General features: G+C 45.3%; 1 protein-coding gene across 3 annotated transcripts in view; it reads left to right on the top strand.

Annotated features, from left to right (window-relative positions):
• The window catches only part of ASTN2 (astrotactin 2), a 3972579-nt gene that overhangs the window by 3252480 nt on the left and 702830 nt on the right, over positions 1-17269 (top strand). For all 3 annotated transcript variants that reach the window (XM_069609664.1, XM_069609663.1, XM_069609665.1), the window contains one exon: positions 6467-6615. In XM_069609664.1, the coding sequence (XP_069465765.1) occupies positions 6467-6615 (149 nt within the window). The remainder of the gene's footprint in view (positions 1-6466; positions 6616-17269) is intronic.

Below are 17269 nucleotides of genomic sequence, written 5' to 3' on the forward strand. Positions count from 1 at the left end.
CTACAACTGCCTACACTAACAAGCTGATTAATGCCTGCAGGTCATTCCTTTCGCCTAGTAGATGCATTACTTTAGCCAGGGCACTAGTGTAATCCAAAATTGACTATTGCAACACCCTCTTCCTAGGCACCTCCGAATCTCAACAAACTCCAGGTCCTTCAAAACAATGCATTAAGATCTGCATTGAGCATCCCTATATTTACCCACATCACCAGCTTCAGACAGGATGCCCACCGGGATAGAATCTCCCTTCGCACACTTGTCATCACCCACAAATGCCTAACAAACTCTGCCCCTAAGTACTTGGCAGATTAATTCAACAAACACCAACCAGCTAGACCGACTAGGGCCCTGTACTCGCATTGCCTTACCATCCCCAGATTCAACCTACAAAGAGCTGGTGGAGCGAGCTTCCCTGTGTTAGCCGCCAAACAGTGGAATGCCTTATCCCTCAGCTTCAGAATGGAACCCTCGTTCTGGACCTTGAGAGCCAAAGTAAAGAGCTGGCTCTTCGGTAAGAAACACTAACGATCAGCTATCTTGCTTTCGAAATACCATGCCTGTGTAATCTCTTTGTATGTCTCGCTGTAACACTAGCAACCTGGTATTGTAACTGAATCTCTTAACCTTCGACCGCCATATAACCATGGTCCACCACCTGCACTTACTGTTGTTGTTGTTGTAAATTCCAATATATGTCTGTAACGCTCTCTTATGTTTTTGGCACCTAGTTACCTCAGGATTCGGTGCGCGGTACATATAAAGAAACTAAACTAAACTAAGTGCAGAGAGAAGGGACTGTAGGGTTGCAGATACAATCCATAAGTGATGCGGGAGCCCGGAGGTGGTGCAAGGGCAACTAGACATGCAGGAGCCAGGGGCGAGTTCAGAGGGTAGCTAGGTGACCAGTTAGTGGAGCAGTCAGGACATCATCAGGGGAGAGGAAGAGAGAAAGCTGAAGAGAAAAGGAAGGTCTTGAATTGCTTCCGGAACCAGAGGTGGTTCTGCTCAAGTTTGAGAGAGACAGAAAGGCTGTTACAGAGGTAGGCCCCAGCCGAAGAGAAAGATCTGCCCCCAACTCTCTGCTTGGTAAAGCGTCTGACCCTCAGAGAGTTGGAAGTGGATGAGCTGAGAGCTCTAGAAGGGAGATGTTTAGGAAGTGAGAGTTGGAGGTAGTGCGATCCCAGGCCCGAAAAGCCTTTTAGACAATGCAAAGGGTCTTGAACTTGATCCTTGCTGCGGCTTGGAGCCAGTGAAGAGATTTCAGAGCTGGAGAGATACCTTAGGCCAAGGACAAGTCTTGAAGTCCTGTTCTGGATAAGTTATAGAGGTCAGCGAGTAGAGGTAGATAGATTTAGAAAGAGGCTGTTTCAGTAGCCCAGCATAGAGAGGACCAGTGCTCTGGAGACAGTGAGCTTCTGGGGGAAAGTGAGGAAAGGAAGAATACCTCTGAGGATGTGTAGCTGATAGATTGACTTCTTAGAGACGTCAGAGATGTGAGGAGAGAAGGAGAGGGTGGAGTCGAAGATGACTCCAAGGTTCTTAGCCTCACAGGTAGGAACAGGAAGAGGGCCCAGAGTGGGTGGCCAGAGAGGGAGAGAGAGGAAAGGAGGGAGCTGATGTTCCGATGAGGAGGATCTCAGTCTTACTGGCATTAAGGCAGAGATCATTAGCGGCACACCATTCCTGAATTGCAGCCAGACAGTCTGGTATGAGAGAAGGGGAAGAGGTGGCTGAGGGGAGCCTGAAAGAGAACTGGTTGTCATCCGCATAACATGGAAAGTTGTAGCAGAATGTAGTGATACATTTGGCAAGGGGTGCCAGGTAGTGGTTGAAAAGTCAGGGAGAAAGGTTAGACCCCTGAGGAAGACCACAAGTAGAGAGAGAGAGATAGCAGAGAGGAAAGACGCCAGTTTGACCTGAAAGGGTCGGTCATTGAGAAAGGAGGTCAGCCAGGCCAGGGATTAGTATCAGTAATACCCAGGTTACCACAGAGGCAATTGAGCAGGATTGCATGGTTGACCGTATCAAAAGCAGAAAAAAGATCAAGGAGATTGAGGACAGAAGGAATGTTATAGTCAAGGTTAGAGAGCAGTTCTTCAAAGGTGTTCAGGAGAGCGGTTTCCATCTTTCTGGCAGCTCTGAAGCCATACTTGTGATCGTGGAGTCAACCAACAGATTCAGTGTGCAGATTAACCTGGGAGATGGCCAGCTTTTCCAAGAGTTTGCACAGCAAAGGAGTGATGGAGATCGGCCGATAGTTAGTCAGAGAGGAATGATCGGCAGAGTGCTTCTTAAGAATGGGGTGCACAAGGGAGTGCTTAAGAGGGTAGAGGAAGGCTCCAGTGGCAAAAGAGTGGTTACAAAAATCGGCCAAGGCTGGGGTGTCAATGTGGTCCTTGATGGTTCTATATGAGCATGGTAGAACCTGCTTTGATGAGACTTTCACAGATCTGACTTGTCTAGAAACATTGTCTGGGATGAACAAGAGAAAGGAGGAGGAGAGACGGCCACAGGCGGGCCATGAGTGGGGGAGGAGGATGAGGTAGCGGAAGAGAGGGTGGACAGGATGTCCAGAGTTTTAGTGATGAAATGAGAAGCCAAGGCCGTGCAGAGGGCCTGGTTGGGAACAGGAGTGGTAGAGACTTCAGCAGGATTGACTAGCATCTTGCAAATTTGGAAGAGCTTGGCCGAGTAGTTAGATGCCATAGTGATGCGGGCTTGGATGTGGGCTCTCTTCTTTGTGAGGACAGAGACTATGTATTGCCTTTGGAGCAGGCAGCAGGCCAGTTTGTCAAGGGGTGCACCTGATGCCCTTCACTTCCTCTAAGCCATCCCACACTTGCGTTTAAGGGTGATGAGCTTGCAGTCATACCAAGATTTGCACTCGGATTTAGGCTTCAAACGGATACTCATGACAGGGATCAAGGACATCAAGAACGTTAGAGATAGAGAGATTAAAGTTAGATGGGCTGTGTCAGGGCATGAGTCAGCCAAAGGTGCACAAGGAGGAGCGAAGGTAGTGGCAAAAGTCTCAACTGACACACGCGTCATGGGTCGGATGACCGAGAAGGTAGGTGGCAGTAAAAGAGAAAGCGGTGGGAGTAAGGGAGAAAGTGATCACTCCAGGAGAGAGGAGTGGTGAGAGGGTTATAGAAGGGGAGGTCTGAGGAGATCAGAACATCAAGAATCTGCCCTGCAGAGTGAGTCGGGCCAGAGGGAAGTATAGAGTGAGATAGAGAGTCAAAGACGTTGTGAAAGAGTCCCGAAGAAGGGCAAGTAGCATCCAAGTGGATGTTTATGTCTCCGAGGAGGAGAAGTTGAGAGGTAGAAGCGAGGAGGGAGGATGAGAGGTCAGCCCACTCACAGAGGAAGAGGACGACCTGGCCATGCAGCCTGCAGATAGTGGCCACAGTGAAAGAGAGGCCAGGAGAGATAGAGAGCCTGCAGGCAAGGCATTCAATGAAGGAGTAGTCCTGCATAGGAATGATAGAGGCAGGGATCCACTCCGGGAAGATCAAGGCTACACCCCCACTGGGATGGTTGGTTCTGGGTGTGGAGAGGATCTTGTAGCCATCAAGGAAGGAGAGTGTCAAAGCTCATGACAGAGGTGGTACCAACCAAATCTCAGTGAGACCGAACACATTAAAATCAAGTTCTTCCAGGAAACGGCAGATGTCAGAGGAGTGTTTGACAGCTGAGTGAGAGTTTAGAGTAGCAATGTGGAGCAGGTTGCCATCTTTGAAGGATGTCCATGGAGGGGCTACAGGTCAGAGGTATGCTCTTCGGAAGAGTTGGAGGTGCCCAAGGAAGAGTAGGAAGGAGGAGAAGGCAATGTAGACAGGAGGGAGGAGGAAGAGGGTGCCAGAGGGGTGGTGGATGAAGGAGGCAACAGGGTGGCCAGAGAAGCAGCAGAGGGTGCCATAGAGGTGGCAGGGCATGGAGGCAGCAGATGAGCCATATAGGGGAAATAAGGGATAGCAGGAGAAGAAAGGAAGTTGATAAGGTGCTTGAAGCATATATCAAAAAGGAGGAGGTTGTCCTGAGGGCCTTGGACAATGACAGTGCCATTTAAGTACACATTAATCATGGTCTTGGAGGAGTGGAAGGGGGGCAGGAGGGCCTCCCACCGGGTGCCACCCTTAATGGGAGAAGAGGAAGAAGTAGAGAGAACAGAGACCATATGGGTGTTCCATAGGCCTGGAGAGGGAACGACAAAGAGGATGTCGGTAAGGGTCTGTCTGGAGGGTGCACTGGTGTAGGTATCAGCAATAGGGAGGCCTGGGTTGGACATCAGGATATCCTTTATGAGCTTCTTCCTGCCAGACTTAGTGAGAGGGATAGGATAGTCAATAGAAAAGTAGTTAGAGAAGATAGGTGAGACAGAGAGCTCCATAGATGGTGCAGGAGGAAGAGGGGGGGGTGAGAGGGGATAGAGTCCAAGCAGTGGAGGGGGAAAGGAGTAGTGCTGGGGAGTAGGCAGGCAGGTGGGATACCAGGGGGCACACAAAAGGAGGGAGGGGCAAGCAGTGGACAAGAAGCAACGGACCTGAGAAATCAGATGCAATACATAATCAACTGCAAAGATCAGCGCACAATAGGGAAACTAGGAGAAAAAGGATGTAGATGCAAAGAACCAAGAACAGAGCACAGCAGGGGCCCTAGGAGGGAAGAAAGAATAAGGACCAACAACAAGCACAGAGTGCAGCAAGGGACCTACAAGGGAAGAAGGACAGAGCCAACAATAAAGCACAGAGCACAGCAAGGAACCTAGATAGGAAGAAGCAGGCAGTGTAGTATGACGCCAAGAACAGTGAGGAACAGCAAAATATTGGAACAAAGGAGGACGCACAAGGTCAATCACAAAAGGAACCCAGAAGTAAAGAATGTACAATGCAGGAATACAGGCGATGACTATGTAAGCTAACAACCGTGGGGCAACAAAAATCGGCAAACACAGTACACAATAGATCAAGGAAGGGAGTGAGCTAAGATGAGAGGGGAGGGAAGGGACTGTAGGGAATGCAGGGACCTAAGATGCGAGAGAACGCAGCTACTAAGAGAAGGAGGGGTGCACGCGGCCAAGTATAGAGGAAACGCACGCGGCTCAAGTTGCGGGTGAGCGCACGTGGCCTAAGTTGCGAGGGGGGACCTGCGGCCTACGTTGCAAGGAAATGTATGTGGCCTAAATCGGGAGAGAGCGCACAGGGCCAGAAATTGTGAGGGAGCGCACACGGCCTATGTTGCGAGGGGGCACATGCAGCCCAGAGTTGTGATTGAGCATACGCAGCCTAAGATGCGTGGCCTAGAGTTGCGAGGGAGCGCACGCATCCTAGGATACGAGGTAGTGAACGTGCTCTAGAGTGCAAGGAAGCGCAGGTAATCAGGGGGGTGCTAGGACCGGTTGAGGGGGAGCACCGCCAGGGAAGGGTCTAGGACCATGGCCACAATTGCAGTGGGAGAGAAGCACCCATTGACCACAATGGAAGGCTCTGGGACCCTCTCCACAATTGCAGTGGGGAAGAAGAGCCCACTGGCTACCAGGGAAGCGTCTGGGACCCTGTCCATCACAATCAGCGGAGAAGAGGAAACCACTGGTGATAGAAGAAGGGTCTCGGACATGAACAAAGAGACATTAAAGCAAGTTACAAAAGCAAAATATATATATATCTCAATCTGAAATCTCTGACTATCAAGGGATACCAGGAGAAGTGAGTAATTCTCCTTGTAATAAAGCAGAAGCAGAGAGACGCCAGGGGAAGGGAGTTCTTCCCCCTGTCTCTGATTTATCAAGAGAAGACCAAGAGAAGGGAGAGATTCTCTTGGTCCCGAGATAAAGTCAACTTGGTGATACCAGGGAAAGGGGCCATTCCCCTTGGCCTATTTGGACATTATATCAAGACATACCAGCGGAAGGGAGTCATTCCCCCTTGTTCTTTGGGGACTTGTACTGAATCACACCAGGGGAAGTGAGCTATTCTCCTGGATAGAACTTGCCCAAAGACTGTTTTGAAACCGGTATATCAGGGGAAGGGAGTAATTCCCCCTGGTGTTTGTTTGAAGGCACATTTTGGTTAAGTACCAATCCAGAAATGGTAGAAAGGAGCAACTCTCCTGAAGGAAGAAACTTTGTGTTAGTTTACTCTTCAGGTTTATAGTGTGAGGGATAGAAACCGGTTTCGACACCAGATGGTGATTTTTTCTTTGATGGACATCTTGACAGACGCTTTTCCCTTTTGGTATTAGTTTTGAGGCAGGGAAACCCCTCTTAGAAATGAGGGATAGTGAGGACTATTTTTCTATTTTCTCTAATACAAGTCTATAACCAAAACCATGCCACCTTTGTGTCAATCTCCTCCTTCCACACCATTGCACCTGTCATACTCCCCCTGCCTCCTCTATTGCCAGCCTGCCTCTCTGCTTACAGTTCTCTGGTACCAGTATTTCACTCTTCTCTCTCTTTCAGTTTCAGTCTGTCTCCCAGCATAGAACCTTCCAGCACGGTCGTTGCTTTGGAGTGGTTGGATGTACAACCGTCGATTGGGACCAAAATATCTGATTACATCCTACATCATAAGAAAGTTGATGAGTACTCAGACACAGATTTGTACACAGGTAAGTGTTTTATGGAGAACACTGCGGCATGTCTTCTTATAGAATAAACCCCAAGCACTTTGGTTGGGAAATCTTAACCCACACATTAGTTTTATCTGAAGAAAGACAATCTGCCAGCTCAGTTAAATTCAGCCTGTTAAAACCGTTCCATTAGATTCCATTATAGAGACATACAGTTTTGTTTATGCATTGTCCCTCTCACATTTCCAACAATGGAATCTTTCTCTTTTCGCTTTTATCCACGCTTCCTCTCACCTTTGTAGTTATGACTCTGCTCATTAGACTGTCTCTCCTGTGTGCTTTACAGGTTCCTGGTTGCTCATTTTTCTTTTTCCCCTTCCTTTACTCCTTGCACCCTCCGCTATCTTGAATTGCATGACTACACTGATCTCTTTTGCCTTTCACCATCACCCCATCTCAAGAAGTGCAAGTTTCAACTTCTTCCTACACTTTCATTTTAAAACAAACCATTCCGGAATGGTTTCTTTTTAAAATAAAAGTATAGGAACAGTAAAACTTAATTAGAAAAGGTAGAGGAGCTCTGCTCCCAACCACTTCAACCACTGGTGTGTGCATGTAAGTGTGTGTGTGTGTGTATATATTTATGCAATGTTATGTGTGTGAATGAGTGAGTGCATGATATATGGGTGACTGCCAGGGTTGTGCGTATGTGGGTGTATAGTGAAAGGGTGCATATGTAAATGTATGGGTGGCTGGGTGCGTGTGTGTGTGAGTATATGTTGTGTGCTTGTGTTTAATGCCTGGATTACTTATTGGTAATCTTCATTACTCCTAGACCTACTCTTCCTTGTCCCTCTTCTTGTACACAAGTACAGGGATGAGGTACAGGGTCGTGGCGGTAATGCCTGGCTTAGTTATCTGTAACCTTCATTACTCATCCCAGTACTTGACTTCATTACTCACTTGTCCCAATACTTGTGTATAAGGCACTTTGCCTCATACACAAATACTGGGACGAGGTAGAGGGAAGTCATTGTAATGCTTGGCTCAGTTGCCTGCAATTTTCATTACTCCTAGTCCCACTCTTCCTCATCTCAGTACTTACCAATGAGGCATGGTGCCTCATACATAAGTACTGGGACGAGGAAGAGGGACGTCAAGGTAATTCTGGGCCCAGGAGCTGATTTTGGGCTAAGAGGTGGGAGGGAGAGGAGACGTGCTGGGAGGTGAGGTGGGGTGGAAGTTGTGTGCTAAATCATAATGTCATCCATGTTCAGACTAAGCAGGCCTAATATGTGTTATTAGTGGCTTAACTGGAATTTTGGTGCAGCCAGTCCTAAATCATAATGTTGTCCATGTCCAGACTAAGCAGGCATGATATGTGTTATTAGTGGCTAGATTGGAATTTTGGTGCAGCCAGTCTAGTAATTTCTTACTGTGGCTTGACTTTTTTTTTACTGGACATCTCTAGAAAAGAAGTCCATCTAAGTGTAATCACCTGGATAGACTGGCATTTGGGTGCAGCCAGTCTAGCCATTTCTCAGTGGTGTCTCCTTCACAATAGGCAAGGGGGTGTTGACCCAGTAGTCCCCTCGCCCATTATGGTGGGTGCGGTGTGTGCGGTTTCCCTTTGACAGTTCTGTTCCCCAGCTGTGCATGCTCAATAAGCCATGTAAGGCTGGGGGTATTTTGCTTCCCCAGCCTTGATTAGCCCATGGGAAATGCTGGCTGAGGAGCTGCATGTCTGTATGTGCGAGGGGGTGCTCATGTCTTTCCTCGCACATACACACAGAGCAGACTGGAGCAGGGTGTTTCATCGCTCAGGTTCAGGCACCTGCGCGCATGTGCAGGTAACAGGAAGCTCTTGCTTCCTGATTCCTGTTCATGGTACGCTGGAGCTGGAGCGCTGGGAGGAAAATTCAGGACTGGGCCAGAAGGTACATTTATGTTAATTTATTTATTGTTTAAATATGTGTATGCTTTAATGTTCTTGTGCACTGTTGGTGACTTGCATGTATTGGATTTTTGGATTGGTGTTACCATACAAAACAATTGCAAATGCTCTGTCTTTTAGACAATTTTTCTCAGAAAGTGTACTGTATGTTGCATGAAAACACAGTACTTATATCTTTCTCCTAGTGCAGTGTGCCACGTGCCCTTGCAGCAGCATGATCATCGTGTGTATTGCACAAGTGTGGTAGTCTCGGACGCCCCAGAGCGTGGCGCGACCTGTGATTTGTGGCTGAGCTTGGGGGGAGGTCCATCAGCATGGCTGGCAGGAGGGCCCCCAAATTTTCTGGTACGCCACTGTGACAAGTGCATGCCTACTTTGAAAACAATGGAACCACTTTTTGCACGGCTGTATCAGTCGTGTATGGGATGTTTTTCCGCCAAAATAGCGTTGAAAGGAGTCTAAGAGCATTAAGCCCAAACGTCTTCCTCACAAGTGCAGTGCCCTCAGGAAGGATAAAATAATGAAGCCGGACATGCTTGCTTTGATTCTGTGATTATTGTTTATTGATGCCCTTATGGGACCAATGACAGGTTCAGGTCCCAGTTGGCTTGCTCTGCCCAAGCCCTCTTGCATCTATGAAAGGAATGCCTGCTCTTGAACGTGACCTTGTCTAGCTCTGACGGCAGCTAATGTGTGCTCTGAACCCTGACTTCCTGGACTGGAAAGGCCCGCACAAGGGGAATACTCAGTATTCGGGGTCCCCCCTCCCAGTCGAGGCCCGTCTTGATGTTTACAAAAGCAGCCCTCCGACATCTGAAGTTAATTGGCCTCCTCTTGAGGTCAACTTGTGTGCAACACAAACCACATTTTCAGCACATGGCAGAGAGTGGGGCACTGTTCCCTCACCAGAAGACAAGGCGCAATTACGCCGCGCGGTTCATGACGACGGTGAAATTGCTTGTAACTCGGTCCATGATGGTTCTGAAGGGAGCGTGACACTTTGAACGCACGACGCCAGCTCACTGTGTCTGCAAATGAGGTCGGATGGTGGGGGCTGTCACTTTGAACGGATGTGTTTCAAAGAAAATGTCTGAAAACATCTGGAAGTGATAGGCAGGCACGGTGCCAGAGGTGCCCGCCAAGGGAAAGGCCACTACAGTTAGGAGACTCACACAAGGCCGGTCCTATGCCCTCTTCACTCCTCCCTCCCTTGAGGGTCCAAAGGTAAGTACGAATTTACGCTGCAAGCCGATGTTGATTGAGGACAAACTCAAATTCCATGCCAGCTCCGGCTAAAACACAACCTTTCCCACACATCCCCTGCACAGACCACCCATAACTAAACGTTGCCTTCAGTGCAACCACCACACACTACAATATCCAATAAGCTTCCTCCAGTGGTGTGCGGAAATCATCCAGCAGTGTGTACTACGGTAATACCCATGCAGTGTGAGCATTCCATACCGTGGAGCTCTAACCTTGCAACAGCTATTCATCTTATCAATATTAAGCAGATCCCTCTCGGTGTAACCGTACTCCATCCCAAGAGCTTCCTGTCAAGCAGAGCCCTATCTGGTCATTAGGAGTGCAGCTGTGATGGCTAACTCTAGGCAAGGCCTTCACTCTGCAACTGTACTTTAGCTGTGATAATATTGATGCTAATAATAGCGAGAATTATTTTTTTGTATGCACTCAATGGGCCTCGTTACGAGTTTGGTGGTAATTCGGCTGTAAATCTGCCGAATTACAGCCACACTAGATTACTGGTACTGCCACTTGGTCCTGTGGGGTTACCATGGGTTTGGTGGTAAAACGGTGAAAATCCACATTTTTGGAGTCCATGGGACTTCATGGGGATTTATGGCAGATTATCTGCCAAATTTTGGGTTAAATGGTTGGATTTACCTCCAGTTTGTTTCTGACGGTAAATCCTCCACTTTACCTACACATTTATAATTCAACAGTGTGGTAAAAGTGGTGGTAATTCTGCTACTGCCCCAAAATAAATGGCAGTGGCGGAATTACCAAGACATTTTCCCCCGTCGCGCCGAATTTGTAATGAGGCCAATGTATTGACCTCAGAAGGATTAATGGCCAAGCCTCAGTGGGATGCCAACCTGTGACTCAAGTTAAATAAAGATCTAAGAAGTGAGCGCTAACTTTCTGAGCTATTTGGCCTTTATCCATATGTGTTATGGCACTGTTTATCCTGTATCCGTCAGCTTTCCCGCCTCCACGGTGAGAAAAAAGTAATGCAGATTGGACTCCTCCAAATGCTTTGAAGGTTAATATTTTGTCAATGAGGCATCCCCAATCCGATTTTTTTAAGAACCTTTGCTCCCCTAGCCCCTCACACCACGCCCCCTTCAGGAGCCAGACCCTCAAACCCGTTGCTTGGAACAGAATCCTATCTTATGAAGTGAAAATTCTGTTTGAAAAAAAACAGAAAAAAGGCTGATTTAGAAAGACAACTCGGAGACCGCTCCAAGCAGTCTTTCTAAATCATACTGACCTGCCCCTGCCCACAAGAGTGTGCTCAGTGGCTTCCAGGCGTGGGCAGGCAGGGAAGTTGAAGGAGATAAGTAACTGCATTTTCTGTGTTGTTTGTGTGTGTGTGTGTGTGTGTGTGAGTGTGTGTTTGTATGGGAGAGGAGGAGGAATGTGTTAGGCTGGGAAGGGGGAGTTTTGGGGGTACGACCCCTGAATTCCAGGAAATCCAGCAGGAGAGGGTGGGGCGAGGGATTGAAAATGTCATATTGTAGCATTTTAAAGGCCACACAAAAACAGCCAAATACAATCTGTCTTTTTTTTGTGTTTGCCCTTTAAAATGCGGAAATATCACACATGACCAAATCCTATATGTATTATACTACCCAAGCTCTGAGAGTCCTCCCTGAACAGAGCTCTAAAAGTGATCTCTCGATTTGAGAGCCCTGTCTGCATTACAAGACTCCACCTGATATGGCTTCTATCTTTGCTACAGGGATACAGCTTTGAGGGTTTCCGTTCTCCCCAATCTCTCCCCCACGCCCCTTTCCAAGCCTTCTCTCCCCCCTTTTCCCCTCCTCCCACCCCTCATCCATCCTCCCCACCCCATTTCTTACCGGGTTTGGGCTTACTCACACACTTTAGTATGGGGACTTTTCAAAATATTTCCAGGTACACTTTTCATTTTCAGTCCACCCGTGATTGAGTTGAGGGGTTTAATCTACAGACTCTGATTGGGCACATCATGTTTCCACCATTTCCTCTGGGCTCAACGAAAGAGCTTTTTCAACAGGTGTCAGTCGTCAGTGAATCAGAAGGTATGATGTGTTTGACATGTAGTCTTCCTATGTGGAACCACCATCTCTACTACCTCACCCCCCACCAACACTCGACAGTCCAGGTTTTCACTGCACACAGTCACAGACCAAAAGTGAGACAGCATCCACGCCTTCCCCAGATGATCAGGTGAACATGTTTCCTGTCATGTTTCTGAACAAGATGTTGTACCCTCAGTGTAATATTGAATGGATAAGGTCAACTATGCACAAAATGCATCAGACTCATCTGACTACTCCTGGGGGCGACTGACAGATCAAAAGTTAGAACGATGTTTACAATGAAAGTATCAAACATCTGGCTCTATACATGGGTACAGTGGGTGACCTGCTGAACCAGATTGATCACAGTCATCTGTTGCAAAAATTCTTAAGCCAATTTGTGTGAAAAGATGTCTTCCCATAGATACAATTCAGTCACCATAATGCCATTATAAGCCCTGAGGCTGCAATTGCTGATGAATGCAATGTAACATAATCACCTTACTCTCTATCATTCGGTCTCCTACCCTACACATAAAGTCTGACACAACTTGAACCAGATTTTGCCTTCAAACAATGAGTTGATGTTAGGGAAATCTCTACTCCTGTTATGGTTAGAGCATGTGGTAATCTGTTTTGAAATAGAGAATGCTCTTTCTTCAGCCACCTTCGACAATCCAGATTAGGTTATGTTGAGATGCTCCCGGAAGGCTGTAACAAAGGAGGCAGTCCAAGCAAAATGGATTGAAATCAACAACCAGTCTGGCTACTAAACTGAATAAATTGATGCAATGTGATACATGTTTTCATTTAATTTAAAGAAAACAGTACTGAAGAGTTGGCCTCATAGAAAAGTCAAGCTATGAGAAGTAATAAGGTAAACAAATGGTTCTCACAGGAACTCAATTTAATTTCGATGGAAGATTATAAATACTTAACAGTCGGTTAAGTCAGTCAGAAGGTCCGTTTAAATATCAGCTTTGTTTGTAGAAACATCTTTTTGAGATGCTAAAAGCCACTACTTAAATATAAAGAAAGTTTTGGATGCAAACCCCATGAAGGAGTTGTTCTCCTTCATTAGCAAGATGAATTATGCCTGTGCCTTAAGATCAGAGTTAATGCTCTCCCAAACTATTGTAGACAATTTAGAATTCTATTGTGAGGAGAAGATTAAGAAGATTTGAACAATCATTGCAGGGACAAACGTTATCTCCTCCAATTTGGAAATGACTTGCTGCGATGCACAGGCAGCCAGTTTTCCTATCTTATTGGTCTAATAAATTGCATAGATATACCTGTGATTTGCAAAGCTCACAATCCAAGGCAAGCCACATATACATGAGCCTTTAGTACTGGCGTTGGCAGAGTTGGTAAAACACATTATTGATGCATATTCACAAATGTTCTTTCGGAGTTATTGGCTTTGACAGCTTTTTCTTTTCAAGCACACGTGAAAATATATAGATAGTTATTGCGGCCTAGCAAATTTCATGATAAACAAAACGTGTTCACTGCAAGTGACATGAGAGGGTACTGACTTAGAACCAAAAAGATTTGTATGTTTTAAATACATTTTTCCTTTGCAAAGCACAGACTTTGGACTGTGAAAAGGATTAATTCCTTTATTGTCATTGCATACAAATCATTCTGTCAGAGCATTGCTTAGTGCTCTACTAAAATGTACCTGGGTATTGTATTATCTGTTATTTCTCTTGCTTTATTATGAAAACGAAGGACTTAGAACGCTACAAATCAAAACAGCACTATTTGTTCAACACAAGATGTTATTTTGAAAAGTGTCTTTGTACACTTGAAACACTTGTGTATAGGCGCGTTACAAATGCCATATCATATCATATCATAAACTGTTATAGAAGTGTATTTACATTCTTACGCGTAAATTGTACAGTAGTCTGTTTGATTCTTATTTTAACAAATCAGTGTTACAGAAACTCTGAGGAATTTGCAATATTGAAATGTGGCATTCAAAGAAATGCTTACCCATGCACTATCAGTCATAAGAAGCAGACACTAACAGGCTGCATTTGTGATTAGGTGTTGTATTGTATATTGTAGTCAATGGCAAATAGAACTGAATGGTCCACAGAGCATTTTAAGACAAGCTAAAAGCAGGCAGGGTTGGGTGGCACTGGTCCTGGGGTTTTAGCTTGGAAAACCATTATGCCTAGTTTACTCTGCCAGGCTCCAAAATAAATGTGCAGGTTACAGAATGAACTTGGCTTTAATTCAAGAAGGCTAACAGGACAATCAGTGCAGCTGATTAAATGAATGTCAACCAGTGGTTGCGATTTGAATAGCTAACAAGGTAATGAGGCTGGGCCCAATGAGCTCAGGGGGAGGTCCTAATCCTTTATTAACCAGTTATTCAAGACAGCCAGGGCCAACTTCACAGAAAGCAGCCAGAACGCTCATCACTTCCGATCCTGTGTGGCGGTGATCACTGTTTAGAGGAAACAACTGGACTTGACTATCAAGGTAATGGAGCAAACAGCTAAATTTAATGGCCAGGCCATCACTGCAGTTATAGCATATGGGCCTAGATTTGGCAATTTTTCCGAATGTTAATTTTTTGACTGTTTCATTATTGTGCTGATTAAAATATGCCATGTTATACCCATTTTTATGATATACATTTTTTCCATGGTTGGTTAGGAGACACCATGATTTATTGTTGGTAGGTAAGCCTTTCAGCTTTCTCTGTGCTGGTGACACACTGTGTTTAGGGTGGGACTGAGTTTTGGCATAGCACCTACAGATAGCCTGTGCTGCCCTGCCCCTCATACTTCTTTGGCCAGGATAAGTGGATCCATTTAAGAACAGAAGAAGGATGAGAGGAATCCTTACAGGGGGATTTAAAAGGTGTGACCTGTATTTTTGTAATCCTCGGGTCTAGACTGCTTTTAGCTGGTTCTTAGTTAACTGCTCAAGGAAGCCTTGGAATTTCGAAAGACTTTTAACCCTTACCATGTAATGGGTTGTTCAGGGGGTTGTATGTTAGGTTAGGTTATTTTACTTGGCATTTATAAAGCGCCTTATGTATCATTGGTATGACCTCAAAGCGCTGGTAGGTTGAACACCCTCTGGAACCGCAGTTCAAGTCAGTAGAGAGAGAGAGTGTCGTAAGGTGCGTGGGCGCACCGGATATGTGTGCAGCTGGTGCGGTTGTTGCATGATAGCCGCTTCCTAGCAGTAGGTGTGGTGCTGTGGAAATCAGTTGTATGTGTTCAGTCTGGAGGGTGGATAACAGACTGAGTTCTTGCTGCGTTAGGCCTGAGGAGACGCCTAAGCTAGCCGGTATGTGCTCAGCTAGCTGTGTTTTATTAGGATGATGAGGAGTTTGTGGGGTCATGTTAGTATGAGAACAGCTAGGCCAAATGTGTCATAGCATAGCTGTGTTCTAGTTGAATGATGGTGTATAGGAGAGAGTAAGCGTAGTAATGTGGTATGGTGGTTATCAATAAAGCGCCTGCGACCAAGCACAAGAGCAGGACCGGGGGCGTACATAGCGGCATACGTATATAAAGCGACAGGATGGATCGGGTAAACATGTGATACAGATAACATGGGGATACAGGTACATAGCATTTACGTAGCATAAATAGGAGATAGAGAGATATACAGAGATATATCCACTCCATCCACTAGACTTTAGCACAGTGATGATATTAGGGACACTTTCTAAATTCAACTATACTACAGTGACGCTGTTAGGCACACTTTCTAGATTCAACTATACCACAGTGACGCTATAAGACACACTTTCTAGATTCAACATTAGCACAGTGACGCTAATCAGGCACACTCTCTAAATTCAACTATACCACAATTACACTATTAGGCACACTTTCTAGGTTCAAACTTTTGGCACAGTGACGCTATTAGGCACATTTTCTAGATTCAAACTTTAGCACAGTGACGCCAATTAGGCATACTTTCTAAATTCAACTATACCACCGTTACGCTATTAGGCATACTTTTTAAGTCCAAACTTTGGCACAGTGACGCTATTAGGCACACTTTCTAGATTCAACTATACCACAGTGATGCTATTAGGCACACTTCTAGATTCAGCTTTAGCACAGTGATGATATTAGGAACGCTTTCCAAGTTCAAAACTTTGGCAGAGTGACGCTATTAGGCAAACTTTCTAAATACAACCATACCACAGTGATGATATTAGGCACACTTCTAAGTTCAAACTTTGGCAGAGTGATGCTATTAGGCACACTTTCTAAATACAACTATACCACAGTGATAATATTAGGCACACTTTCCAAGTTCAAACTTTGGCAGAGTGACGCTATTAGGCACATTTTCTAAATTCAACTATACCACAGAGACGCTATTGGGCACACTTTCTAAGTTAAAACTTTGGAGCAGTGACGCTATTAGGTACACTTTCTAAATCAGCTTTAACCCAATGACACTATTAGGCACACTTTCTAAATTCAACTTTGACACAGTGACGCTATCAATGATGTTGGAAATACCTTCTAAATTGAATTTTACCACAGCGCCGCAATTAGGGCACACTCAATGATGATGGGAATACCTTCTAAATTCAATTTTAACACAGTGATGCTATCAGGCACACTTTCTAAATTCAGCTTTAACCCAGTGACGCTATTAGGCACACTTTCTAAATTCAACTTTAACACAGTGATGCTATTAGGCACACTTTCTAAGTTAAAACTTTGGCACAGTGACGCTATAAGACACACTTTCTAGATTCAACATTAGCACAGTGCCGCTAATCAGGCACACTTTCTAAATTCAACTATACCACAATTACGCTATTAGGCACGCTTCTAGATTCAGCTTTAGCACAGTGGCGCTATTAGGCGCAATTTCTAAGTTCAACTTTAACGCTATTAGGCACACTCAATAATGTTAGGAGCACAGTCTACATGCAGAGTTCATTATAGTGATGCTATTATGGTACATTTGTCCTCAATATGTGGCTGTAATATGTATAACTTCACCTGTCCCCTGGCTCATCGGTCCGCACGGCACCACAATTGTGTGATTTTAGGTTTTACTCTGCCACAATGGCGACATATACAATGCTGATTTGTTGTATGTAGCTTTATCATTTTAGAAGTGAATAGATGAGTAAAATACTAAGTATTTACTCAATTACTTTATTATCAGGACTGTATATTGTTTGACCATACTATTTTTAATGTTCATATATAATCTCTACAAGGTTATTATTATACGCAAATGCTAAGAAAAACCATTGAGAGCATTCTTAATGTGTTTCTATTTATGAGTATACAAGACATTAAACTAAAAATGAAAATACTTGTTGGCGTAGTGATAAAAATGTGTAGGGAAGATGTTGATAACATAGTGTTTATCATGCACACAAGAGTAATAAGCAGTGGCTCCTAGATACTTTAAGGATAGCCCA

Source organism: Ambystoma mexicanum, chromosome 8, assembly GCF_040938575.1.
Source record: "Ambystoma mexicanum isolate Mex_15411 chromosome 8, UKY_AmexF1_1, whole genome shotgun sequence".
NCBI lineage: Eukaryota > Metazoa > Chordata > Amphibia > Caudata > Ambystomatidae > Ambystoma > Ambystoma mexicanum.